We start from the raw sequence: 27,725 nt of genomic DNA, 5'->3' as shown, positions 1-27,725 counted from the left end.
TTATAGCGGGTGCATCCCATTTCGTGCAAGGAAAGCATGCACCTGCTTGTTGACTTCAATCCAACTGCGTCCAGCCATTGGTTTAATCCCCCTATCTTTCATGGTTTTTCTCATCTTTTCAATACCATCCCACCGGCCCACTGAAGCATAGATATTTGAGAGCACAACATAAGTTGCTGCATTTTTCCAATCCAACTCAAAAAGGTGTTTGGCAGCGTATTCTCCTAACTCTGTATTGTTATGTATGATACAGGCACCAAGCAAACACCGCCAGACTGTAGCATCAGGGGTTATTGGCATTTTGCTTATCAAGTCTTTAACCTCTTCCAGGTGCCCAGCACGGCCAACAAGGTCAACCATGCAGCCATAGTGTTCTATCACAGGTGTGATCTGGTAACATTGACTCATAGAATTAAAGTACTTTCGGCCCTCATCCACTAGGCCTGCATGACAGCATGCCGACAACACATTGACGAAGGTAACACTGTCTGGTTTCATACCAGATTGCCGCATTTCTTGAAATAGTTTCAGGGCCTCCTTGCCACATCCATGCATTGCATATCCTGCAATCATTGAATTCCATGAAACCACATCTTTTCCATGTATTTTGTTGACAACTTCATTTTCCTTGTCTATGCTTCCACATTTTGCATACATGTCTAGAAGCGCGTTACACAGAAATACATTGCACTGAAAACCACTTCTAATTATTTCTTCATGGATTTCCATGCCCTGTTCCAGAGCTGCCAAATTAGTGCATGCTGGGAGAACACTAGCAAAGGTTTTCGAATCTGGCTGCACTGCTGCTTGTTGCATCTGTCAAAAAATCTCTAGAGCTTCCATGTTGTGCCCATTCTGTGCATAACCTGCAATAATGGCTGGGGGTCCAGGATGCAGCATTTCGTTGAGGCATTTTGTCAAACACTTTGCGTGCAATGTCTATTCTCTCACATTTTCCATACATGTCTACAAGGGAAGTTCCCACAAAGACATTAGATTCCAACCCACTTCTGATTACTTCTCCATGTATCTCTATACCCTGCTGCATAGTTCCCAAGTTCACACACACTGGGAGAACACTAGCAAAAGTTTTTGCATCCCACTCAACGCCTGCCAGATGCATTTGCCTAAACATCTCCATGGCTTCCAAACTGAGTCCATTCTGCACATACCCAACAATCATCACAGTCCAGGAGACTACATTACGTTGGGTATTTCTCTGAAAAGCTTCAATGCCTCATCTATGTATCCATTGTGCAGGTATCCCGTAATCATGGCGTTCCAGGAAACAATATTTCGTTCAGGCATTTTGTCAAACACATCGTGTGCTTTCTCAATAATACCACATTTTGCATACATGTCCAAGAGAGCAGTGCCTACAAAAACATCATACTGAAACCCTTGTCTGCTTATGGCCTAATGAACTTCCTAGAGGGTTTCCAAGGTGTTACATGCAGGAAGAACACCGGTAAAGGTGAATTGATCGGGTTGAATTTCACTCTGTTTTTTCATTTGACGAAACAGAACCAAGCTTCCCGGGAAAATCCATGTCTGGCATATGCGGAAATCATGGCATTCCATGAAAAGGCGTCTCGTGTTGTCATCTAGTCGAACACTCGCTGAGAATCCTCTGGGCTCCCGAACGTAGCATACATAGTGATAGGAGTGTTAAGTAAGAATCTATCTCTGACAAAACCGCTCTGATGCATTTGGGCGTGGAATATTTTGCCGCCCGATAAGGCCTTAAGCTTAACGCAGCCCTACGAGAGAGAAACACATGCACTTCTATCTACAACGTTGTCGGTAGCATGCAAGAAGCCGAGGGCGTCTTTTAGTAGGCCCACTTCACGCAGTGTTACCCCATTCTGTACAGACGAAGTGTTTGTGTTAGCTCCTGTTTAAAGTACAACAATGGCAGACTGCCTAACTTGAAGATTAAGCACGAACCCAACGAGCATTACAGTCTTCTTCTTTTTCGGGTTTCTTAATGGCTATCTCCTTAGCAACTTGTTGATCTGAATATGTTAAAGTTCAAATCTATGGCATCCCTGCTCCATAAATCTGTCGAATATAGGCAGATTTATTTCAAATTCAAGAACGACGAAAACGACACTGATCAAATGAAAAATATGTTACTGCTGCGTAAAAAGCGCACAGATGTGGAGCGGAGAGCATCGTTCATTGTGATAAACTCCACTAAGAATTCAAATGGACTCTACCTGTAACTCCTCTATAAAAAGCGCACAGATGTCGAGCGGAGTTTTTTTAAAGATATTTTAATGTTTTAAACATTTTTTTATTAAATTAGACCGCTGATTTGTGTTCAATCGTCTAACAAAAGATCTAACGGCTACGATTAGGACAAAAGGGCATTTGGGGGAGTTCATTTCAGGGGGAAACGCCTTACGGCGTAATTAAAATGATATGAAAAATATAAAAATATATGAAGTATTTCATTTTTTTTTTTTTAATTTCCACCTAAACCACAATAAATTAACTTTAAATAATATTTATTTTGCCATATATACACGTTGATTGGAAATGAATTGTTTCGTTTCATTTTAGGTACCCTCTAGCGCTTCAACAACACGTGTTTGGCCCCATTCGTTTCCTTGGTTCGATGTGCAGGTTGAATGATCGATTTGATGTGCCTATTCGATGCACCGGTTCAATGCGATTAGGGTGTGCAGGTCTAGGCATTCACCCTATTATCTTGAGATAAAAATTGAGTTGTTAAACATCTCAAGATTAGAGAAGTAGTTAAATTAGATCATAATCAAGATATGCCTGAGCAGGGCTTTTGGCAAAGCATTCTGGAGTATTTCAGAGATTCGCAAGCTGCAATCCCTCTGTTGGAATCGGTGCCCAGGTTAGTTGTTAATCTGAAAAATTAATTTACCATGTTAGCTAAACTTTAGGGGTTTTTACTTGGGACTCATAAGCGCTCTGGTTGCATAATATTTTTAGGATTTGAGTTTATATTTGTTAGTGAAAAATTACCTATATACCTACTAGTATATCAATTATATTTATTAATGTGGTTGTGCTAGTTAATATAAATGTTATTATATTTATGTACCATTGATATAATCTCTAAGGTTTATGTATATTTAGTTTTTTTCCTTAACTTTTCTTAAAAATATTTTAATATTTTTATCTTATAAATATTTTCAATAATACTTTAAACTATCAAAATTAATTAGCATCTTGAGATTTATAAAAAGATCTAATATATAACAGTCACAATTACAATACAAATCAATATATCTATAACTTTGTTAAACCAACCTAGATTTGTCTTAATTCCATATCTACCAAGTGTAGAGCGGCATGAATCTCTTGAAATGCAAACCTTTTTTAGAGAAAAAAAGTTTTGATCCCTCTTAGCCCTTTGTAGATACAAGCCAAGATGGATCTATCTTGGTTTAATTTCCCCCTTTAAATAGGCTATATTCCACATGAATACTATATGTTCTCATACAATGGGTGAATACAATGAAGTTATTTTTGTTTTAATGTTGTTTTTCTTATTAAAAATTGTTTTCACGTTATTAATTTTTTTTAATATTAATTTTAATTTTTATGTATTTTAACCAAGTCAAAATGTTTACAGCGCAAGACAATACAATATCTTTTTCATATTGGACTAGTTTTTATGTCTTTTAACCAAGTCAAAATGTTTACAGCACAAGAAAATACAATATTTTTTTCATACTGGGTTGGAGAGTGCAACAATATATCTAAAGTATGTATAACTTTGCTAAACAATATATCTAAAGACATAGATTTGAGTGACAAGTTTTAAAACTAAAACTATATTCAATGGAATTTTCAATGTTAAAGAAAATCATCATTATAATTTGAAAGTATGCCCCAGAATATTGAGTTTCTAATGTTAATTGGAACAATTTTTTATGGTATTCATATTGAGTTTCTAATGTTAATTGGAACAATTTTTTATGGTATTCATCATCCAGTATATTGTAGATGTGTAGCTAACGTTGGCTCAATTAAAAGATAATAAAAAGTTTAAATCATGTGAAGGATGAGTGTAAACATTTAAATATTGGCTCAATTAATAATAACAAGTTAAAAGTAATAAAAAGAGAAGTTAAAAGTAATATCAATTTAGGATGAGTAAAAAAGGCTCAATTCATAGTAAAATATTAAAGTAATAAAAAATCAATTTGTTATATTTTAATTTTGTTATTGACTTGTGAATAGGCTTTGTTACAATTACAATACCATGGCTTATCAATACCACATGCCCAAAAACATAACTTATTTCACAATCAAAATATTTTTTAACAATATGACAAGATTCTTAACTATGGATATTCACCTCCACTTTACCATGGATATTATTAAATTGTAAATAGGCTTTGTTACAATACCATGGGCCAATCACTTATGAATACCACAATACCAGATACTGAAAAACATAACATATTTCACAATCAAAATATTTTATAACAATATGACAAGATTCTTAACCATGGATATTCACCCCCACTTTGTCATTGATAGTATAAACTTGTGAATAGGCTTTGTCACAATACCATGGGCCAATACTATGGCTTATCAATACCACATGCCCAAAAATCATAATTTATTTCACAATCAAAATATTTTATAACAATATGACAAGATTCTTAACCATGGATATCCACCCCCACTTTACCATGGATATTATTGACTTGTAAATAAGCTTTATTATAATACCATTGGCCAATACCACGACTTATCAATACCACATGCCCAAAAACTATAACTTATTTCACAATCAAAATATTTTAAAAGTATTTTATTTTAATTTTATTTTTTAATATTTTTTAATTAAATCTAAGAGGTAAAAGGTTATAATTACTTTTGAGATATATCTAAACCCTCTATCCTCATGACTACTAAAAATATTCCCATAGAAATTAAATCAAGGTTTTAATAAAATTAAAAATGAGAATACTTTTTTATAAAGATGTGAAATGTATATAATATAGATAATATTATTTAAAACCACCATAGATCCATCTTAGCTAGGGATCCAAGCAATGAGAGAAGGAAAAGTGAATAACAATAATAGAGGAAAGATAATGCATGTTTCTTTTAAGTTTTTCATTATTGTATTTTCTTTGACATGATTGATCCAAAATATAGGTTTAATATTTTACAACCAATTGAGTTTTTTTAATTTAGATAATTTATTAAACACAGTAAAATAGGATCAAATTTAAGAGAGAGAGAGAGAGCAAGGGGGGTCGGGGGAGGGGAGAGAGAGAAAGGGAGATAGTGATAGAGCTAGAGGGCAGAGAGAGAGAGAGTGATATGGGGAGAGAGAGGGAGAGAGAGGAAAGAAGAGAGAGGGTAGAGAGAGAAGAAGAGAGGGAGAGAGAGAGAGATAGAACTGGAGGGGGGAGATAGGGAGGATAGAACGAAGACATAAAGAGGTTGAGGTGGAGAGAGAGAGGGAGTGACAAGGGAGAGATGGAGAGAGAGTGAGGGAGAGAGGAGAGGAGGGAAGAGAGAGAAGAGGAGAGGAGAGAGATAGGGAGAGAAGGGTAAGAGAGAGAGGGGGGACAAGGGATGGAGGGAGAGAGAGAAAGACATAGAGAGGGAGATAGTGACAAAGTTGGAGAGTGAGAAAGTGATGTGGCGGGGGGGGGGGAGAGGTAGGTAGGAGAGAAATGGAGAGAGTGGGAGGAAGAGAGAGAGGACTCAAGAAAGAGAAAGAGAGGGAGAGAGATAGAGAGATGGGCGAGGAAGGGGAGAGAGAGGGAGCGAAGAAGAAAGACGTAGACAAGGAAAGGTGGAGAGAGAGAGGGAGTGACAAGGGAGAGTGTGTATTTTGGTGGGTGAGATAGGGAGAGGGAATAAGAAAGAGACACATAGGTACAAATATAGATATGATATAATATTATATAACTATCCTAGATCCATCTTAACTCTAGATCTATCAAGCACAGATGGGGATCAAATCTCTAGAGGTGCAAACCTTTCCTCAAAATTTTCACTCAAAAAAAAGGTTTGTGCCTCGAGAGATTTGATCCCTCTCGACGCTTGATAGATACAGGGTTAAGATGTATCTAGTTGGTCATTATAGTAGTAAAAGTTAATGTAAGTTAATGATGGTATATTATGGCTCATCAGTGCTAATGCTAACATAAGAAGAAAATAATCTATCAACTATGCAAGCATAGAAAGAAAACAATCACTTAAATTGGAGGGATGGTTAGTAGTACTTCTACAATGAATTTTGATATGATGTAAAAAGCTGAAATATATGAAAGTGGATTAGATTTCCAAATAGATAATTTTCATTTATGTAAATTAGGCTTATCTTGAGTAGTTGGGAGGAATGATTGTTATCCTCCTTAATAGTCTTCCTAAATATATAACATTTATTTATGGAAAATTGTTATAACTAAAAAAAATGTTTTTTTATAAGAATGGCATGTTATTTTTCCTCTAAAACATAATGTATATTTTCTCGTTAGGCCTTAATATTTGTGCGTAAATGATAGATTTTTTTTAGACAAATTTGTAAAGTTGTAGATGCAATTTGTACATGCCATAAAAAAGTTAAAAAGTACTTTAAACTTATGTTTTATTGATTTTTTTGTGAATTGTACACCTAAATATCTAACCAGTGATTCAACATCAATTGAAAATTGTGCTAGTGTTATCGATAAAGCTATGGTAGATGGGACCTTCCATCAGGCCATGACAAGTATTCTCACATTGGAAACATATATGTGGTGTTACTCAACTTGAACATAAAAACCAACTAAGATATGTGGAGTCAATGGTATATAATCAATGTGTTCCAAAGTCCCTACACCTAAAGGTCTAAGATACTCCTTTTATATGCCACTACAAATGAACTATGTTACACTGGACTACATGTGATATGTGCTATCTTAGTGATATTTTCACCAAGGTGATCCAAAATCTTAGGTGTTTTGGGTGAAGCAAGGAATAGGCATATGCATAGGTGTAGGTGGTCCTCTCAATGGATTATTCCTAATATTTGATCAATCCTAGATAGAGACAAGACCAACCTCCTCGAACTTAGCGATGTGAAAATAATTTATGTGGAAACCAATCATGAACTTGACCCATAATTTCCAAAAAACATATAATGCTATATCTATATTATTACAAGGATGTTTATCAAAAATGATAAACCAATGTCTCATCCAATTCTCTTATGATTGATGAAATGTACACCAATCCATGAAAATATTATTCTTCCTTATATCAAATGTTTGGTTGGATCTAGGGTCAATAAATAACTCCACAATCATCTGTTTCTTGTGATATTAAAGTCTTTAACCTACTCCTTAATAATAGTGGAGTAGAATTCTCTCTACTTGGCCCGATCTTTAGTTATACTTGTTAATTGGTCTATACATGATTAATGGAGGTAATAATAGTATCAAAGGGTGTGGCTAATGGAACTCACGATGGTTCCATTATGTTTCTAAGCTCTTGAACCAATAATTTTAATTGGTTTAAATATTTTGTTACTTGTGTTTATGGGTTAGGTTTTTCTGTAAGGTTCAATTTTTCTTCTGGCTTTGTTGCATGGTCATTTTCTTGATTTTATTTTATGTTTTCAGGCATCATAATGACATATAATCAATCTACAATTAAACAAACACTTCCTTTAAAATGTTTGCATTTTTTCTTTCATACCAAAAAAGAAGAAGAAAGGAAAGATGGCTTACCTATGAAGCTAGAAGACCTCTGAAGCTAGGAAGCTTGGGTAGGGGCTCATGCTCATTTTGTCTACATTAGCAATGGGAAACTGCCATGGTTTAGTTGGGGAAACAATGAAAAATGCATGGCCCATTTTTTATTGATAAAGGAACTTATGAGAACATATATGAATTATAAAATTATGATATATGCCAAGGCAAAAATATATTGAAAATAGTAAATGTTATATATATGAAAAGGTGATACAACTCACAATAACTTATAAGAGTCACTCTAAAAACTAGTACAAGGTAGATGTGTAGGTGCAATGAAAGTATATAAACAATTTTAAATGTCGGCTCAATTAAAAACTTAAAAGAATAGTAAATTTGTTATGTTTTGCTTTTGTTTTTCTTAATAAAATTAAGTAATTTTTTAGATAAAAGAATATCATAGTATACATGCCACATTAAAAAATGTAACATGGTACATTTTACATTTAATTAATAAGAACATAAAAACATAATACTTACAATAAATTTACAATATGAAAAGATTCTTAACACATAAAAACATAATACTTACAATAAACTTACAATATGAAAAGATTCTTAACCATGGATATTCAACCCCACTTTACCATGAATATTATTAACTTGTGAATAAGCTTTGTTGCAATACCATGGGCCAATAGCAAAGCTTATCAATACCACATGCCCAAAAAGCATAACTTATTTTACAACCAAAATATGTTATAATAATATGATAAGATTCCTAACCATGGATACTCACCTCCATTTTACCATGGATATTATTAACTTGTAAATAGGCTTTGTTACCATACCATGGATCAATAACATGGCTTATCTGTTATAGGCCATTTTGTCACATTTGGTCAATACGCCTACAAATTGGGTTAGTCAACATCCATGAACACCTTTTCATAATCCCTACATAAAGCCCTAAGCATGAGTATCTCAAATCCTAGAGTTTCTAACCTTGACTACTTCATTGTAGTGCTTCTAAGGCCCAATGAACCCTGGCCCTTTAGGGACCTACTTTGATTCGCAGGTTTCTCAGTTTTGCACCTGCTCTGATCAGAGCAAGTTTTCCCTTGTTGGGGGTGCACTGGTTCTAGAAATTTAGGAAAAATAAAAAGAATCATGAAGCTTCCTCTTCTAGAAGCTTCGAGGAGTTATTAAAACCATTTACCTTAGATAAGAACTTTGAATCCTATCTCCCCTACCTTGGAGTTTTCACCTCTTATCCCTTGACCTCATCCTCCCATCAAGAGTGTATCTCAAGCCTATATTGGTAAATGGATAAGAATTCCTAAACTACCATCCTCTCCTATATATTTACTGCCATCCACAAGCTAGAGGTTAGATTTTGGAGACTAATCATACCCTTATGCTTCTGCTTTGATCATAGGAGAGACATCATTCCCATGCATTAGGGTGGCTTTGAGGTGTACATTGTGGCAAGGAAGGACAAGTCAACTTGGGATGTTCTCTACAAGACAAGCTTCCAATTTTGGTTGTAAACTCTCTCCCTTCCATTTTACTACAAAGAATATACCATTTTCCTACATGTGTTATGTTATGTTTATGTACATGTGTTTCAATGCTATGTTGATCCATTGAATAGAATGATTGGATAATGTTACATGGATGTTGTAAATCTTTGACTTATGTTGTTAGTTTGTTCAGGTTATAATTATAGTGATTGGAGCTATAGTTGGATCCGACAAGCCAAAAGGAGAGAAGAGCTTGTGACAAATCACAAGTAAGCATATTTCCATTCTCCAATTCTTCTAAGGAAAACTATATAGTCTTTGATTTCTGTTGTTCTAGACTAGGCCACTAGGTGTAGGGAAAAAATTTTGTATGTATTTGTGGATTTTGTATAACATTATGAATACCACATGCCTAAAAACCATAACTTATTTTGCAAACAAAATATTTTATCAATATTTTATTTTTATTTTATTTTATAACATTTTTTAATTAAATCTAAAATAAAAAAGGTTATAATTCCTTTTGTTATATATATAAACCCTCTATCCTACAACTAATAAAAACATTCCCATAGAAATTAAATCAAGGTTTTAATAAAATAAAAAAAAGAGAATAATTTTATATATAAAGATGTTACAATTATATAATATAAATAAAATTATTAAGAACTAACATAGATCCATCTTAACTAAGGATCCAAGTGGTGAGAGCAAGAAAATTGACTAACAAAAATTGAGGAAAGATAGCACAATATTCTTTTAAGTTTTTCTTTATTGTATTTTCCTTGACATGATTGATCCAAAATATAGGTTTAATATTTTACAACCAATTGAGTTTTTTTAATTTAGATACTTTCTTAAACAAAAAACAATGGGATCAAATTTAAGAGGGAGAGAGGGGGGAGGGAGAGGGAGGGAGATAGTGACAGAGGTGGAGAGAGAGAGAGGGGGAGTGAAAAGGGAGAGATGAAGAGAGAGCAAGGGAGAGATGAGACAAGGGAAGAGAGAGAATAGGAGAGGAGAGTGATAGGGAGAGAAGGGGAAGAGAAAGAGAGGGAGACATGGAGATGGGGGGGGGGGGGGGGAAGAGAAGCAGAGAGGGATGGAGATATTAATAGAGTTGTAGGGAAAAAAGAGAGTGAGAGTGATGGGAAGGGGAGAGAAAATGGGATGTGGGAGAGAAAAAGGGAGAGTGAGGAAGGCAGAGAGAGAGAAATCGAGAGAGAGAGAGAGAGAGAGAGAGAGAGAGAAAGAGAGATGGAGTTGGTGGAGGGGAAAAATGGAGGGAAGAATAAAGAAATAGAGGGTGAAAGTTGGAGAGAGAAGGGGAGTGAAAAGGGAGAGAGATATTCCATTTGATTAGGTCTAGTATTTCAATGGTAGGTGTTGACGATGTTGGACCAGCCAATATTCAGGGGATCTCCCTGATATGAAGTCCCAATTATACCTCACATCATTTGGTGGAGGATTCCCATCTGGAATATGGTCCAGTTGTCAATGCAGTGGGTTTTAATGATATGCCTTGGCTGCAATTATGCATAGAGTTATGTTATGTATACAAAGAGTCAAGTGTGATGCATGAAGGTTCTGCCACATAGAAGGGAAAATAAGTGAGCCCCTTAAAGGCCTGTAATAGCACGTAGCTTGAAAGGAGCACATGAGCATAATGACATCATAAGATAATATGCGAAATATTTCACAAGTTAACAGTGATGAATTAATACAACATCACACATTCAACAAGATTCATACCAATGCAATCAAAATAGTTCATAAGAATAAGCATAAGTTAAATAACATACATTGCAAACATAACAAGAATAGTCCTATTACATTTACAATATATGCATGAAAATGTGTCGGCTCTAAGCTTTTATTAAGTGAAAGTTCCAATCATACATACACCATTAACAGACCACTATCTCTAATAGTGGAATGTGAAGTCAACATCACCTTCTCCTCCAAAGAAATATACTTCCTCTATGCTACGGAAAATCCAAGTCTCTCACAAAACTCCTAAGCTCCTGACTCTAAGCCTAAACCTAGGAAAAAGCTTGGCTCCCAAAAAGCCCTTTACATAGTTATGAGGTTCTATTTATAATAAGAGGGGGTGAATCTTCAAATCTCATTTGTGACCTTTGGACTTCCCTCATGAATCTTCAACTTCTTTACAAAATAACTCATTACATTACATCATGACTCTTCACATTCCAATATTGACAATTTGAATTCCACTTAAAAATTAAGTACAAATAATATTAAAATTTACACTCCTACCCATATAAGACACAATAGGGTAGATCCAACTATATAGCCTGACAAGACAAAACACTATCATGCTTGAGTTTAGGACAACTCAAGTTCAACAACTTCCAATTGTTGTTTCTTAGTCACGTATCGGTGCCAAGCTTGGTACTGTGCGATGACATCCCCAAACTGTGTGATGTTGTTTGGTTGGAAGTGGACTCTAGCCTCCATGGCATCCAAGTACAATGATTTGGAATAAGTTTCAACTTCCTTCTTAAGCATGAGAAACATTTTTTGCACTTGGAGAGGGCCACTGATGTAGTTTTGCATTATCTGTTTGTTCACCTCCAAATATTCCTTGGTGGAAATATGTTGAAGATGCTCCAAGTATTCTTCTATCTCCTTTCTGACCTGGTTCTTAGGCTTGGATGTAGTGAGTGAACCAACTTATGGGATCCTCTAGGACTTCACAAAGAAATCTATACTGTTGTATAATTGTGCATACGAGGCCTGAATGTTACCAATGAACGAGGCGAGTTGTTTACTATTCTAGATCAACATCCACACTCTGGATTTCTCAAGCTCTATCTGTGGCTTCATTTTCTTACCCAAGTCAAGGGGTGGCTCGTTGTATCAAATTGTCCATTCATGCATAACAGTAATTGCAGCTTGCACATTTCTAAGAGTTTTGACAAGGTCTTTACACTATTGTTGCAAGTCATACATGTGGAAAACTACCTTACACACGGTAACAAGTTCCTCATAGAGATTCTACATGGTCTCTCCAAGTGTTGATACTTCACTAAGTATCGTTGCCCTCATTTCCTCCAGATGTACCTATGTGGAAGTTGTGTTCTAAGCTGCTGCGCGGAGTTGTTCAAACTCTTTCCTGAAAACCTACAAGTTCTCTTTCAATTCCTTATTATCGACCGTCAAAAACTCAGTATTTGACTTTGTTGCACCTGTGAAGGCCAAGTTGGTTGTGAAAATAACATTGGGATTCTTCCTAGTTTCAGCCACAATCACCCTTTCTCTCATGAAAGCTAGAGATACGAGGTCATTTGAAAACAAATTCTTATGCACTTGTACAATCTTCTTTTGAAGTTAATCATATGAAAAATTGTACATAACAGGATCATCATCAAGAGGAACAACTCCCCCTTCCTCTCCAAGACCCAACTCTAGTGCTGGAGGTGGTGGAAACCGAATAGGGACCTATTATGTGCTAATCATCAGGTCGACATCTTAATTTTTTGGCTTCGGTTCATCCTCCATGTCTGTGATTTCTACAATTGTTCAACCGATTGAGTAAGATTTGTGTCCTACATCTGTCCGCCTTCCACCTATGATGGTTGTCGGTTTTGTTCTTGCTCTTCAACTTGTTTCCACGTTCTTTCTTTTGTTATTGTGCTCCACCTTTCTTCTTCTTCCTGCTTCTGCTTCTCTTCTTGTTCTTGCTTCTTCTTTTCTTCCTCCAATCTACTCTACACATCCCTCTTCCACTATTCTTCTCTCTGCATCCTCTATTTCCTCTTTTCCTCTACTACTAAATCTTCTTTCATAATAGTTGGATCCACTTTCATCTTGCAGCTTCATTTCCCCCTTGGACTGTGAGCAACCTTTCACTTTCCCTTATCCTTCACAGGGTTTCTCCCTTCTACTAGCACTGCTTCCTGTTATAGCTCCAAATCTCACCCTTGGTTTTTGTGATGCTTCGTTTATGGCCTAGGGCAACCCCTCCTTCTAGAGTTGGTCCAAATATTTTAAAGGTAGTGTTTTACTCCCTGTACGCTACTTTTCCCTATGATAAAAGTGTGTACACGTGGGTTCGTCAATACCCAACCCGTGTATATGTGTTAAAACACTTAAAAAAGTTAAACTTCCTTATCTATGGGCGAAGTTCATAGGTTTTACCTATTGATTACCTCCTAGTGCCCATGGCCCAACTGTTTCCCAACTAAAATACTAATTGGGAGAAGTATAAATAGACTTCTATGGGAAGGCCTTAAGGAGGAGAAGAGATAGAATTAATATACTGAGATTATCCCCTGACTGAGTCTGAAGTATCCCTGTGCTTCAAGCACTTCCCCAAGTTTAGGAAACCCTTGTTTCCTAGAGTGTTGATATTCTCCCACTTGCTTGAGATATCATGGTATTGGTTATGGAAGGAGGTTGTTGAAGACTAGGACTAGACGGATCCGGAGGACGGTTCCACTTGGAGCTAGAAGAAGAAGACTTAGGTGAATTCTCTTCGTGTTGGTTATAGATTTCTACAATAAAAAGAAACATTGTCTTGTTCCTGAGATTAACTTTGTTTATGCATCAGATATTGTTGTAATTCATGTATGAATGTCATTTTGATGTGTAATTAATCATCTTACTTATATGATATAAAGTTGACTTCATTAAAATTCTTTATCTATATGATGCTATGTATGTTCGGATTGGTTTATTTGCAAATTCGAAGATCATCAGGAGTTGCAGAGGGTTTGAACCCTACTGGAACTACCCAAATGAAGGAAATCTAGATATGTTCATGCTTGCATAGTTTGTTTATTTAAGCATGTTGCCTGAGCTGTATGTGTGTTTCTTGCTATAGATTACTCTTGCTCTATTGGGGTTTCAACCCAAAGCCATAGGGTACTTATTCCCGTAACAGAATTTGTGACTCCATTGGGGATAACAATCTTGTTATTCCTAGTTTTGGTTGTTTAGTGTCAATCAGGGCTCAGTTATTGGTTTGCTTGCTGTGACAGTATTGTTTGGTCCAGTAGAATCTCAGACCTTAAGTCTGATCTTTTTGATCTGGATTTTTTTTTTTTCTTGCAAAGCTTTGTATACGCACCTTTGTCTGTTTACAGTAGCATACACATTCTTGTTTCTGTGAAGTGAACCTGCGTATACGTGAGTTTCCTTTGTCAGAAGCACGTGTACATGCAACTGTGCCTGAACACAGTCGCGTAAACCATTTTTTGCATACTTTTTTCAAATCTTTCCACCTAGAAAGATTTGTTTCTTGGTCTGTTTGGTTTCTGAGTGGTCAGTTTCTGTCTTTAGAATTTAATTATTCAGTGAGATTACTATTTTTAATTCTCTTCTGCTTTGAAAAGTTTTGGCCTAGGTTTGCTTTTGAGTGAGTTTTATTGATTTGTGTTTGAACACACAAGACTTCTTATCTAGGTTCTTGATTGTTCTGGTCTTTCGAAATAGCAGATTTTTTTCAATCTTTGTTTCAAGCTTGATTATTGGTCTACTTGCTTTGCTTTCCGTCAATTCGTGGCCTTACACCTTTTCTTGCTTTTTGAAAGTTTCCATTTGGCGAATTTGAAAGTGTTTCTTTCCTGACTTCTTGGTCAGTTTCTCAAAGCTCTTTTGCTACTTTTGGATCATTTAGTACAAGTTGAAGCCCTTTTTTTCAACTTTTCATTCATGTTGAATTGGTTACTTACAAAGTTTCCTTGTGCTTTGCTTTTGGTCTTTGAGTCTTTGGTGGCATTTTGAGTGATTTTGAAAAGTTGTTTTCATTGCTTCCTGAAAAAGAAAAGTTCTTAAAAAAACATTGTTTTTGCTTTCTTTTGCTAAATTTGATTTTGGTTTCTTTTGATTTTTTAAAGTGATTTGTGATGTTTTTGATTAGTCCTCCTTGTTTGGAGAAGATTTTGTATTCAAAATTTATATTCTTTTCAAACACTTAAGTTGGCTTATTAATAAGTTATAAACAATTTCTTTCGTTCTTTTTTAGAGTAATCTAGGATCTTGCATTATCATGTACACCTTGCATTAGGGTAGTTTTGCGTTATTAAAGCGTCAATTGTCTTTTTAGTTTTTGTGAGTGTGAAGTGTGCTATAAGAAAAGAAAAAGAAAAAGTTTTTGCTTTATAGAAGTTTCTTAGAACCCAAATAGAAATTTCTTTTCATCAAAGAACAAACAATTGCATTTCATATAAGTTAGTTTTTCATTAATTTCTCTTGCATCATACAAACACCATCGGTTTCATTTCCATAGTGTCCCTTTGACTTAAAAAGAACAACCACTTAAAATCAAGTGCTTAATAAAATAAAATAGAAATTTGTGTATTGTCATCAGAATACACCAACACGTTTTAGGTTTATTTAGGGCCTTGGATTATGCTAGAGGAGAGTAAACTATCCAAGGCCACTCTAAATTGTAAAACATAGAAGTCTGATTAAAGAGTGAAATACAATAGCGTTAGGGAGACCAGGAAAGCTCCATGACTGGGAGTTAAGCACGAGGTTTCGTGAAGATAAAGACGAGAGATACCCCCTCTCTTACTTGTCGGATCTTACCTCACGATTATTCCGCTCAGCTTCTGATACGAGTTGGTATCTTTAGTTGCCTATCCTAGGGATCCACACAGGTGGCTGCAGAGGGGAATCCCGTGGCACCTGAGGTTGATGTTACATCATGTTCAACAATACTTCTAGAAGGCACCCTTGCGAAGCTTGGGGGCCTGCACCGGCAAAGGCTGTTGTCTGGAGGTCAACGTAACTACGTCTGATACCTTCGCTATTAGACCTGGGGTGTAATTACCCCAGTCTCTTTTCGGAAGGCCCTTATTATTAACTTTATTGTATTTTGGTGTCTTATCCTAATCACCCGGAGCGGAAATACTTGGAAGTTCTTTGATTGCTGATCTCTTTAGGGACATTTTTAGTGTGTGTTTTGTGCTCCTAGTCGGCCTAGCTTTCAATATTCTTGAGTCTTTAAGTAGATCTTATAAAAATAATTCAAAGTGGCTGACCAACCATCTCGACGGTCCTGGAGACTTCGTGGTCTTTCACCTACAAGTACAAAGCCTTCTCCTAGAAAGCGTAGGAGTGATTCTGCCAGTGGTTTTCAACCAGTGGTAGCAAGCGCATCGAAGATTGATCCTTCGCTTGGGGGCATTAGTTTACAAGATAGACCTAGTACTACTACATAGTTAGAGAGGAACACACTAGTTCCTTCTAGAGTTCTCTTCCAGTCGGAAGATAGTATTGAAGTAGAAGAGATTTTAGAGTCAGTTGCGGCTCCGAATTCTCCTCTCCCTCCTAATCGTCCAGACGTATTGTTATACATTGGAACTCTGACTCACAGGCCTTCGATTACGGGTCCACACACATCTGTCCGTTTGATGACCACTGCTGGATGCATGGCATCCACCACGAGTGTTGCGAACATGCAGACTCCCATATTTGTGCAAGGGGGAGGAACTATTTCCATCCCTTCTAAGACTCCCAGCACATCCTTTTTTGGGTCTACTTCCATTCTGTCAATGAGTGGAAGTTCTCAAGCTAATGCATCCAGTTTTGGATTTTCCCTTTTGGAATGCCCTCTCAAGGTATTCCTTCAGTTCCGTTGAATATACCATCAACTGCCTCCACATCCATGATGAGTGGATCGGCTTCTTTTCAGGGTTTCCCATTTGGAAGTGGTCATATACCACATTCCAATCCGACAGTAGGGTCTATGCCTTTTCCTTTCACAAGTCAAGGTGGTAACCCCTTTCAAAGTTGGAAAAACCCGGCGGTTAGTGGGATAGGAGATGGGAATCAGTTTTTTGGCCAACAAGGGAATGTGTTGTTTTCCTTGGTTAATTCATTTCAAAGTTTTCCACCTTTAGCTAACGCTTGGAACCCTTATCAGGGGCTATCAACTCCTTACAATACTTCATTAGGAGGTAAATTTACTAGTTACAGAGGATTTTCGGCTGGAGTTGGTCAAACTCCGAGTTTTGCTGGACCACAAGGATCACCCTTTGGTGTAGTAGGTTCTACAATTTACTTCGAGAAACCTAGTGCCTTTCAAAATCTAGATCATTCTTTTTAGACCTATGGGAACCCCGCCCTGTCTAGATGGAATCCCCAAGGTCCTCCACGACTTCCTTTTCTGGCCACGCTTAATCTGCCAGACTTAACTAAGTTGACAAATGATCCAATTAGGTACAATACGACTTGGCCTCTGGTCCCAACCAAACTTCCATCGGATAATCCAAAATTCGAAGGGAAGAATGGTGAAGACCCAGGCGACCATGTAACCACATTCCATTTATGTTGCTCATCCAACTCCCTGATCGATGATTCGATCAAGTTGAGGTTATTTCAGCGCGCCTTAACTAGGAATGTGGCTAAGTGGTATATAGAGTTGCCAGGGGGCACCTTTACTTCTTTCGCTGATTTGGCTAACATTTTCTTAAACCATTTTTAGTTGCCTATCTATTATGAAGCCAGAACTGAGCATCTAGCCAACTTTCATCAGGACATGACTACTCACATTTCGGATCATATCCAGGAATGGAGACAGAGAAAAGGGCTTATCAAAGTTGAAATTTGACCAAAATTCCATCTCGAGTGGTTTCTGAAATCATTACAACCCGAGATCTCCAAGGACGTTTCTCTTTCTGGTGTTTATTTGGAAGAGCAGGCTATCTTTCATGCCTAGCAGTTAGAACTGATATATTCTCAGTTTGGGACTCTTCAGAAAATCTTACCTGATGCTCCTAGATCCATGGTTGATGTAGCCAAATCGAAGCCAAGCCCTCACATTGATGGTATAGTTGGATCGGTTGATGCAAATATGGTGAACCTTTTGAACCAATTGCAGCAGTTGTCTCTACAAACTGCTTCTTCTAACCAGGCTACACCATCTACTCCTTCGCCTTCCCAACCTTCTTTTATAAACTTCATTCAGGCCTCTAACCCCAAAGGAAATCAACAATCCGATGGGAAGAAGAAGGGACGAGGTAAAAAGAAGAATCAAGAAGGGAAGGATAATGTGAACAACCCCAACAATGGTGCCGATGAGGGTAGCAAAGAGTCTAAGAAGAAAGTTAAATTCCCATGCAAGCTATGCAATGGAGATCATTTGACTCACCTCTACCCCAAGATTCAGGATGCTCAGTGCTTGTTAGTGCAGCAAGGGTCCTCTAGCTCCCAAGCTGTCCTGACTAACCCTTTTCCACAAGGGAAACAATTACTTGCTGGCGCGAACTCGAATGCTGGTACCTTCGCAGGGGGAAACTAGGAAGGGGAAAATTCCTCAAATGTGTATTTGATGAACTCGCATGTTGATGTTGCCACACACGCACGCGATTACGGTGAAATGGAAACATCTAAGGAAAAATTTGTTCTTGAAGCCTCAAACCCACTTCATATTGAGCAACCCTCTGTTGAGTCTATACCTCGAATACCAAAAGGTTCCGCTAAGTGCTCGAAGATTAACCCTAATGCTAGGGCAGCCTAGAACTACTTTATTGTAGAAGATCTGGCTCAAAGTCTATGTGTTATGTCTGCATTGGAGGTACTCCAGTCGTGTCCAGCTCAAAGAAGTGCTTTGCTTTCGAAAATCGGGGCAGTAGATCCAAAAAATTCTTTAGTGCTCACTTTTGATATGCTCAATGTCAAAAAGAGACTTCCTCATCATATGGCTTTCCAGATAAAGTCTACTTACTAAAAAACCAATATTTTTCAGACAGTTATAGATGAGGGAGCTTCCACATGTGTAATGTCTATGTCATGTTGGAAGGTCATTGGATCACCTTTAGTGGTTCCTTCACTAACTCTCTTAACAACATTTGATGGTCATTCTCATAGGCCACACGGAATTATCCTGGCTTTTCCTATATGTGTTGGAGGAAAGGTCGTTAATATTGAAGTGGAAATCGTTGATGCCAACTTAGATTACAACCTCCTATTGGGAAGAAATTGGATTTATGAGATGGACGCCATAGTTTCATCTCTGTTTCGCATCCTTTGTTTTCCTCACGAGGGGAGAATTGTTAATATTGATCAATTAGATTATTCTCCGGGTGATTCTCGTGCAACTTCGGATTCTACCCTTCCATTGGTGGATAATCCTTGTTAGCCTATAGAGAATTTAGGAGCTGGGATGTACTCTTCCTTGATGGGTGTATTTGATCTTCCCCATCCTACAGCTAGAATCGATACAATTTCATCCTCCAAGGAGCCTTTACGGAAAGAGTTTTTTCGAACTCATTATTTTTTGGATCCTGGGACCTTACCTTCATCTACGACCACATCAGATGAAGGGTAGGTGGGTGGAATAGAATCTCCTATGTCTGCAACAGAACTTAGATATGAATCTATCGATAACTCTACAGATGACCATCCCACTCCTTCTTCGGAGGAGGAGTTAGATGGTGATGTGGCTCCTACTTGGACCCTCGACTCCACTTCTGCTTTGGATTGCTTAGATACAGTTTTTCCATTTGACAAAGCAATTTTCGAAGTAATGATGATTGTAGATCGACCATTGGAAGATTTACATCATCATTCATATTTTCGTCCTCCTTTGCATGAAGTCGAATCTAGGTCCTCCAATTTGCTTACTAGTGATGTTTGTATAGTTTCAAATCCTTTGGCTCCAACACAGTTATCTGCCGAAGGTAATATATTGATTGGCTCAAGAACTGTACCTATAAACATCTCTAGGAACAAGTTGGCGGAGCCCCAAGGTGGGCTCTACCTCAAGAAGTATTTTGCTTAGGTTACGGCTAAGTAATGGCTTCTTTGTACATTTTGTATTTTTGTACATATTTTGTTGGGAATTTTTGTGATATCGACACTTTTTTTTATTTGCGTTGGCAGGTGTTGATGGATGATTTGATCTATTTTGGATTCGCTGATGGTGCTAGTCGGCACACTTGGAATCTTGCTTACGCAGCTTGGGTGATTTATTATCCATCTAGTCAGTTGATGGTGTCAAGGGGAGTACGTATTGGTCCTGCTTCAAATAACATTTCCGAATATACTGTCGTTATTAATTTACTATCCGAAGCTATTTCTTATGGAATTGATTCCTTAGTATTGTATCTTGACTCACAGCTGGTAGTGTCACAATTAAATAACATTTATCGGGTTCGAGATCCTTATTTATCGCCAATTCTTGAGAGTGAGGGTGTTGCAGCGATCATTTGTTTATATTACTTATTTGCACATTCCACGATCTGAAAATTCATTAGCAGATTCTATCACTAATCAAGAATTAGATTGGCATATCAATCATTCATCAAGTTAAAAACAAACATAATAAATTTGGAACTGTATATATATATATATATCATAAAACTGACCGTGTGTACATAAAATGTTCAAAAATAATATACAAAATCAGGACTAAATGCCCATAATCATGTCTAGTCTATCTATCGACCCGGCTTAGGATGAGCGGCTAAGAAGGTAACTACTGCATTGGCCACATGCCGAAGTATGCGGACCTAGTCCCATGGTACTCCTACCATGCGGCGCTACATCTCTTCAGGTAGGTCCTCCATGGCTACCATCAGTACCTAGTGAGTCAATCTCACCAAGTTTCTTTGGACTGCATATAAGACCCTCTCTGTCTCAGCAGCCGCCTCTTCAGTGCCTCTTCTGCGACACCTCTGCCGTGGGAATCCATCTGGTCTTACTGGACCCACATCTGGAACATGATCTTTATGTTAGTATTTTAGTCCCATAAAAAATATTTCTAAGTTAATTTTTATATTTAAAAAACATAAAAATCTTAAAAATCGATAAAAATTTAAAAAGTTGTTACCTATGTCTCCCCACATTGTGTTTGGCGGCAGCACCAAGTCTGGATCTCCTTGGAAATCCATACTAGTGTAGGGGTAGTCATCAACTGCGATGATTTTTTGTTCCCACCAGGCGAAGAACTCGTCATCAAAAGTAGTCCTCGGCATGTCCCCGCCTCCAAGGCATTTCATCAAGTCAGCCCACCTACCCATTCGAGGATCTCGGGGGCTGCTTATAGAGACAGATACCTTGGGACGTAGCCCAGGTACCTTCTCGAAGAAGAAGGAGCATAAAACGGTCCCATATCCAAAGTTTTTTGTTTGACCCTTCTTGATGGAGGTCAGCTGGTTCTTCATGTTGGTTAGAAGAGGTGTGCACCAATCAAACACAGTGGTTAAGCATTCCACTGCTAAGCTCATGGACACCCGTGAAGTCTGATGTAGTGAAGCTGATTCGTTTACCTTGGCAATGGTAAACAATAGAATCCTGAGTGATAAACTATCCACGTGTTTGATTGGAATCTAACTTTCAATCTTTTTTGGATGCCTAGGACAGTATATGTGTACGTAATCTTCTACTAAAAGGCTACTCTGTGTTTGGCTGGTTAAAGGCATAACCTCCCCTCTTTGGGAGAGACCTGTGATAAAGTAAATATCTTCCACCTCAATCCTAAGAGGCATCTGCTCTATCATGAAGGCATCATCCTCCACACTCCAATAGTGGATCAATAACTAGAGCAAGCGTGTGTTCGCTTTCATGTTCGGCATTTTGAAAAATTTCAACAAACCGCACCCTCTCAATGCATCTAGTGCAGTTTGGTCATTCATTACCTCAATGTCACTTGTGGTATGCTCTCTCTCTCTCCATGTAATGGTCATCCTGAAAAGAAATGAGTTTCAACTGTTAGATTTTGTGTTTGAACTTCAACTCATGTACACACGAGTTCCCTTTACACACAGTCACATGTAGGGCCATCGTATACGCGGGTTGATAACATCCAACCTGGATGTACACAGAGTTGGATTTTTTGACATAATTTCCAATGGTCAAATCTTAATAAAAACTTCTAAAAACAATCACAAAGCATTGCAAGCATGAATTGAGGGTTACCTGGCAATTTTGGCGCAATTTGAATGGTCAAATTCTTCAGAGGCAAGTTTGTTCCCTTTTGATCCACAACTTTTTTCCAAATGCAAATGAAAAATTTGTGAGTCTAAAAGTCCATATATAGCTCTAAAATTTTAAATTTTTTCTCAAAATTTGATTTTTTGCCTCATGAATATTTTGACTTGTGGGCTTGGATTGTCGAGAGTGGGTATTGTTTCAGGATATTTTGGACACTTCTTCGAGATTTTATTTCGTTTCCATGACCGCTGACCCATCATGGTAGGTATCGTTTACTCACTGGCATATAGGTTAGGGAAACCATTTTTTCCGTTGCATCTTGCATACTAGCCTCCATTTGTCGATACACTTGCCATAGGGTCGACCCCATCGTGTCTTGGTTAGCAAACCATGTTCACTCGCCGATTTTTAAATCATGATGCGATGGTAGATCCATCCTTTACATGGTAATCGTAGTTAGCACCTCATTGAAATTTGTTGCCCATGTTGTTATATTGACTAGGTTCAGGAGTCCTCTTTAGTCCCACCATGACTTGTGCATTGAAGACTCATTCTCTTTGCTTCTTCACTTAGTTCTAGCCTTATAACTTTGAGGCTCCTTTGTGTTGAGTTGTATTACTCCATTGCATTTTGACTATTTGCACCTTTCGGTCTTGAGCTGGCTTCACCTGGACTCGTGTTTAAGCCACTTATTTGACCATGTCTTCTGCAAACTCAAACCTGCAATCACTTAGCTTCTGTAACTTGACACACCCTTTGATCCATGGAAGGAACAACCCTTTGAGTGTCCTTGACTAGTTTCACCTCCCTGCATTGAGCATAGGATTGTTCCCATCCCAGGAACTAGATGATATGTTTCACTGACACTTGTTCTTTCCACCATACTATAGCATTCTTTTATTCTTTTTCCAGCTTAAAGAAAAAGACAAAAAAATTATATATTGAAAAAAGAGCGGGAACAGGACAACATTTCCATATATTTTTGGTAGCTAGAGTCAGTCGTGTCGCCCTTTAACAAAGCACTCAAAATAAAATCTCCCCTCCATTTTGGGCAGGATTAAGTTTGACTTAGGTATGCCTTAACCTTGTTATTGAGTCAGTTCTCCTCCAATTGGTTACCTATTCCAATCATATGGAGAGTTCGTTCGTGCCTCCTGCATGTCGAACTTATACAGAGTTATCGTATGTTGCCATATAGTCATCACTGAATCGTGCTTTTGTTCAAGGTAAGTAAACCTGAGTCAGACTCTCTGCTGTGTCTCTTAACCTATTTTTCAGTCGGACATCCCTGGTTGTCAATGTCTTGTTTATCATCACATTAGTTATATTGGCCCTTTGCTCGTGCCGGTTTAGGAAGGTCTCCATTGAATTCTTACTGGCGGGTCTTGTCCTTATCAACGACGACATATTTCTCTGAGGGTAGGCCTAGAGCCGCACCTTGGCCCTATTTTCATTAGTGATAGGTCACCTTGTGCTCAACATCGATCAGTATCATGGGTCTTTGACTGAGTGGTTTCCCTTGTGTTTGACATCAGCTTTTATTTTCACACATTGGGATTCGTTTAGTGCCTTAGTTTCCATTTGACCCTATTGGTGGATTCTTCACCTCTGTGTCAGCTTTCACTATTGGTTGGTTCAGAGGGTTTCTATCGTGCACTAGCTACATCTTATGTATGCCAGAAATGTGCTTCGGTCAAGTTACTACATCTTTTTCGTCTGATTCCTTCCACAATATTGGCCTACGAGTTACACTCGTGCTATATTGATGAAGGATGCCTTAATGCCTTCCTTCTAGTAGATCTTTTCCTATCGACTATGACTCATTGCTCTGGGGAAAAGATCTAGAGTCCATTTGGCAGTACTTGGGGTTTGCAGTCATCAGTGGCAGATCCTTCACTATCGATAGTGGGAAACCATCATTGTCCCCTGATTGATAGATTCTTCCAAGTGTTCGACCTCAGCTCATTCCTTCACACTTGTTAGATTGTACTAACTACCTTGACTGTCATTATGATTATCAGTGAGTAGTCTCGCATTTGTTAACAGTATACATCAATGATCGGTAATCAAACGATTTCTCACATGGTCGACTTCAGATCATTTATTCCCATTGTGTAGAAATGTACCACGGTGGTCGGTGAAGACCTCGGGTTGCATCAACATTTTTTGGTTCACTTGTCAGTTGCTCCTGTTGCTGCTAGTCGAAACCATCTACATTATATGTTGCAATCCTTCATAGCGACATCTTATATGCTGGCATCCGAGTTGTGATGTAGTATCATCTTATTCCATCATGTTCATTTGGTACTATTGGGATCAGTTTTTGACATCAGTGATCAGCTTCATCTTTCAGCTTCATTTATCATCTTCTTATATATGATATTCAGATGTGTACTTGTTCGATCACGATCAGATGATCCATTATGTACTTTCAATCTTTTATACTTGTATACATAGTGGATCCGCTTCTACTTAATATGCAGACATGCTTTACTTTCTCTGAGCATGGGTATGCCCGCCTCAGATAGCTGTTTCTTTTTGATGGCTTGGCAAGCTGAAATTTGGTGAAGTCCTTCTCAGTTTCCACAGGTTTCCTTTCCATATACTTAATACATTTTGGCCATCATGTACCCCTTCTAAACTCATAGATTAGTGGGCATTTGTTATAGCTCCAAATATCACCCTTGGTATTTGTGATGCTTGGTTTATGACCTAGGGCAACCCCTCCCTCCAGACTTGGTCCAAATATTTTAAAAACAATGTTTTACTCCCTGTACACTACTTTGCCCTATGATAAAAGCATGTACACACGGTTTCGTCAATACCCAACCCACGTATATGTGTTAAAACACTTAAAAAAATTAAATTTTCTTAACTATCGGTGGAGTTCACAGGTTTTACCTGTTGATTACCTCCTAGTGCCTGTGGCCCAATTGTTTCCCAACTGTCTCCCAACTAAAAAGCTAATTGGGAGAAGTATAAATAGACTTCTATGGGAAGGCCTTAAGGAGGAGAAGAGATAGAATTACTATACTGAGATTATCCCCTGACTTAGTTTGAAGTATCCCCGTGCTTAAAGCACTTCCCCAAGTTCAAGAAACCCTTGTTTCCTTGAGTGTTGATATTCTCCCACTTGCTTGAGATATCATGGTATTGGTTATGGAAGGAGGATGTTGAAGATTGGGACTGGACAGATCTGGAGGACAGTTCTGCTTGGAGCCGGAAGAAGAAGACTCAGGTGAATTCTCTCCGTGTTGGTTATAGCTTTCTACAATAAAAAGAAACATTGTCTTGTTCCTGAGATTAACTTTGTCTATGCATGAAAGACTATTGTAGTTCATGTGTGAATGTCATTTTGATGTGTAATTAATCATCTTGCTTATATGATATAAAGTTGATTTCATTAAAATTATTTATCTATATGCTGCTATGTATGTTTAGATTGGTTGATTTGCAGATTCGAAGATCATCAGGAGTTGCAGAGGGTCTGAAACCTGCTGGAACTACCCAAACGAAGGACATCCGGGTATGTTCATCCTTGAATAGTTTTTTTATTTAAGCATGCTGCCTGAGTTTTATGCGTGTTTCTTGCTGTAGATTGCTCTTGCTCTGTTGGGGTTTCAACCCAAAGCCCTAGGGTGCTTATTCCTGTAACACTTCCAAAGTGGCTTCCTTTCGTGGAGTCACGTATGAAGTTCCTGCAAAATTGACTAGCTCGTGGGTCTTGGAGGCATTATCGAAATTCTTCAATCATCCTCCTCTTGCCAATGAAAGGTCCCACTGAGCTACTGAAAGTGAATTATCACATAGTGGTATTTGCAAATACCACGAGAATCATATGGATTAAAGTCTTGAGTATCGAATGAAAACTTCTCTATCACCTTTCCTTTGGTATCTACAACTTTCAGGGTCTTTATCTTATACAATCCAATTTGCATATGAAGAGTTAACCAAGGTTCTTTCTTCTTCATGTGCAAAGATGTTGACAACCCTGTGGTGAGATGATATGACACTCCTTGTTTGACAAGTTTTTCGGTGGCATACCTTGGAAAAAGATACGGTGATTTTCAATCGACGAACAATCTAAGGAAGGTGCCATCTGGTGAGGCAAACCAATCTACAATCTCTAATACTACTTATGTTTCCCCACGTGACATGCAATGTGGTTCTTCCTCAAAGATCATCTTGTAAAGTGGAATGAGGAAGTGGTCAGTTAGCTTCTCCATTACTCCTCGATGGCTGCAATCCAAGAGCAATTTGCAGTGGATGTGCATGACAAGATCTCAAGGTTTCCAATCCTAATTCATGCCAGGGAATTCCTTATGTGCATAGATTGCATCCATTAAATATGAAGACATATAAAATATTTATTTCCCACCCTTGGGACAATCCAGGGTGTTACCTACATGGATATTTAACTTTCAAGCCAACAAGTCTAACTAGTTGAAAAACTTCCCCTCATTCACAACCTGGTTCAATAATATTTCTCACCCTTTAGGAAAGGTCTATGTGCTTTTCTTACTGTAGATTCTGCAAGTTATGATGATCAACAAATGATAGGCCCTCATGAGAGACCTTGTCTTATATGTGTTGGTGGGTGTTTGTCGAAACTTTGATGGATTTTTCACCCAAATCTTAACAACATATTTGTTGCCCACATAGATTTTCGTGGCATAGAAGTATGAATCCATGAGTGTTTTTGGCTCGCAAAAATGGTACATATGATGGTAATTTGTTTCCACAAAAGTAGCTGGCACTATTCAAAATCATGGTCTTCATATCAATATGTGAGACAATCCAGCTGATGATATCTACACATGGGAAGGTTGGATATTTACATGAAACCCTGTGTAGCCTTGATTTATGGACATTAATGTATCCATGTCATTCCTTAATATATACTTCAAAGTTCTTTTCTAAAAATTCTTCGTTCACTTTCTGCCATGTAAGTTCTGATTCCTTTTCCACATACATAGAGTATACTGGCAAGTTTGCTAGCATGCTCTCAATTGCTTCCTCAGTACTGCTTTCTGTGGTGTCTTTTGAAGAAACTCTCTTGGGTGCCATGGTAATATTGACTACTAGAGACAAGTGCCCAATAACTATGGTACCTAAGGGAAGGAAAGGCACTCATGGCATGAATAAATTAGTTTTTGCAAATCCACCTTCAAAGAAATATTAGGTAGAAAAATAGTGCATTGATGAGGGAGACTGGCTAAAGGAATTGCATATTGCACAGTCTTAGCAGCCAGTGGTGCATCCTAAGGCTTGAGACTACACAATGCGCAATTCAACCTCGGCAGTGATAGGGAGACACTGCACATTGCGTAGTTCCTTTAGCTAGTCTCAGTGGCCAAGGTGGCAGGACTGAGCCCTCGGACTGCAAAATGTGCAACTAATCCATCCTATACTACAAATTGTTCAGTCTCAAAGGCCAAGCCTCACCTTGGGCTTCAGACTTGGGCAATGCCTAGTTGGGCAAGGCAGTGCATGGCCATTAGAAGTGCAGATCTGCCAAGTGAAGGTGTGGGAAATAAGCATATATAAGAGATAATGAAATTTAAATCATGGATCTGACTAAGTATGGATGGATCAATGTGAATCAAGT

At 37.9% G+C, this 27,725-nt stretch overlaps 1 protein-coding gene across 1 annotated transcript; it reads right to left on the bottom strand.

Moving 5' to 3' along the window:
* Positions 1–27,184, bottom strand: LOC149160417 (pentatricopeptide repeat-containing protein At2g13600-like). Its single transcript, XM_089434612.1, has 5 exons — positions 27,020–27,184; positions 21,015–21,261; positions 1,207–1,376; positions 926–1,162; positions 1–816 (listed from the first exon to the last, which is right to left on the bottom strand). Exons 1-5 carry the CDS (start codon positions 27,182–27,184, stop codon positions 1–3), a joined length of 1,635 nt encoding a protein of 544 aa, XP_089290738.1.
* Positions 27,185–27,725: the final 541 nt, after the last annotated feature.

The sequence above is a fragment of the Pinus tabuliformis genome, chromosome 5_2, assembly GCF_031772625.1.
Source record: "Pinus tabuliformis cultivar Carrire ecotype Pingquan chromosome 5_2, CPIR1, whole genome shotgun sequence".
In the NCBI taxonomy this organism is placed as follows: domain Eukaryota; kingdom Viridiplantae; phylum Streptophyta; class Pinopsida; order Pinales; family Pinaceae; genus Pinus; species Pinus tabuliformis.
Note: the sequence above shows the minus strand (reverse complement) of the source record. Positions and strands in the feature narration are given on the sequence as shown.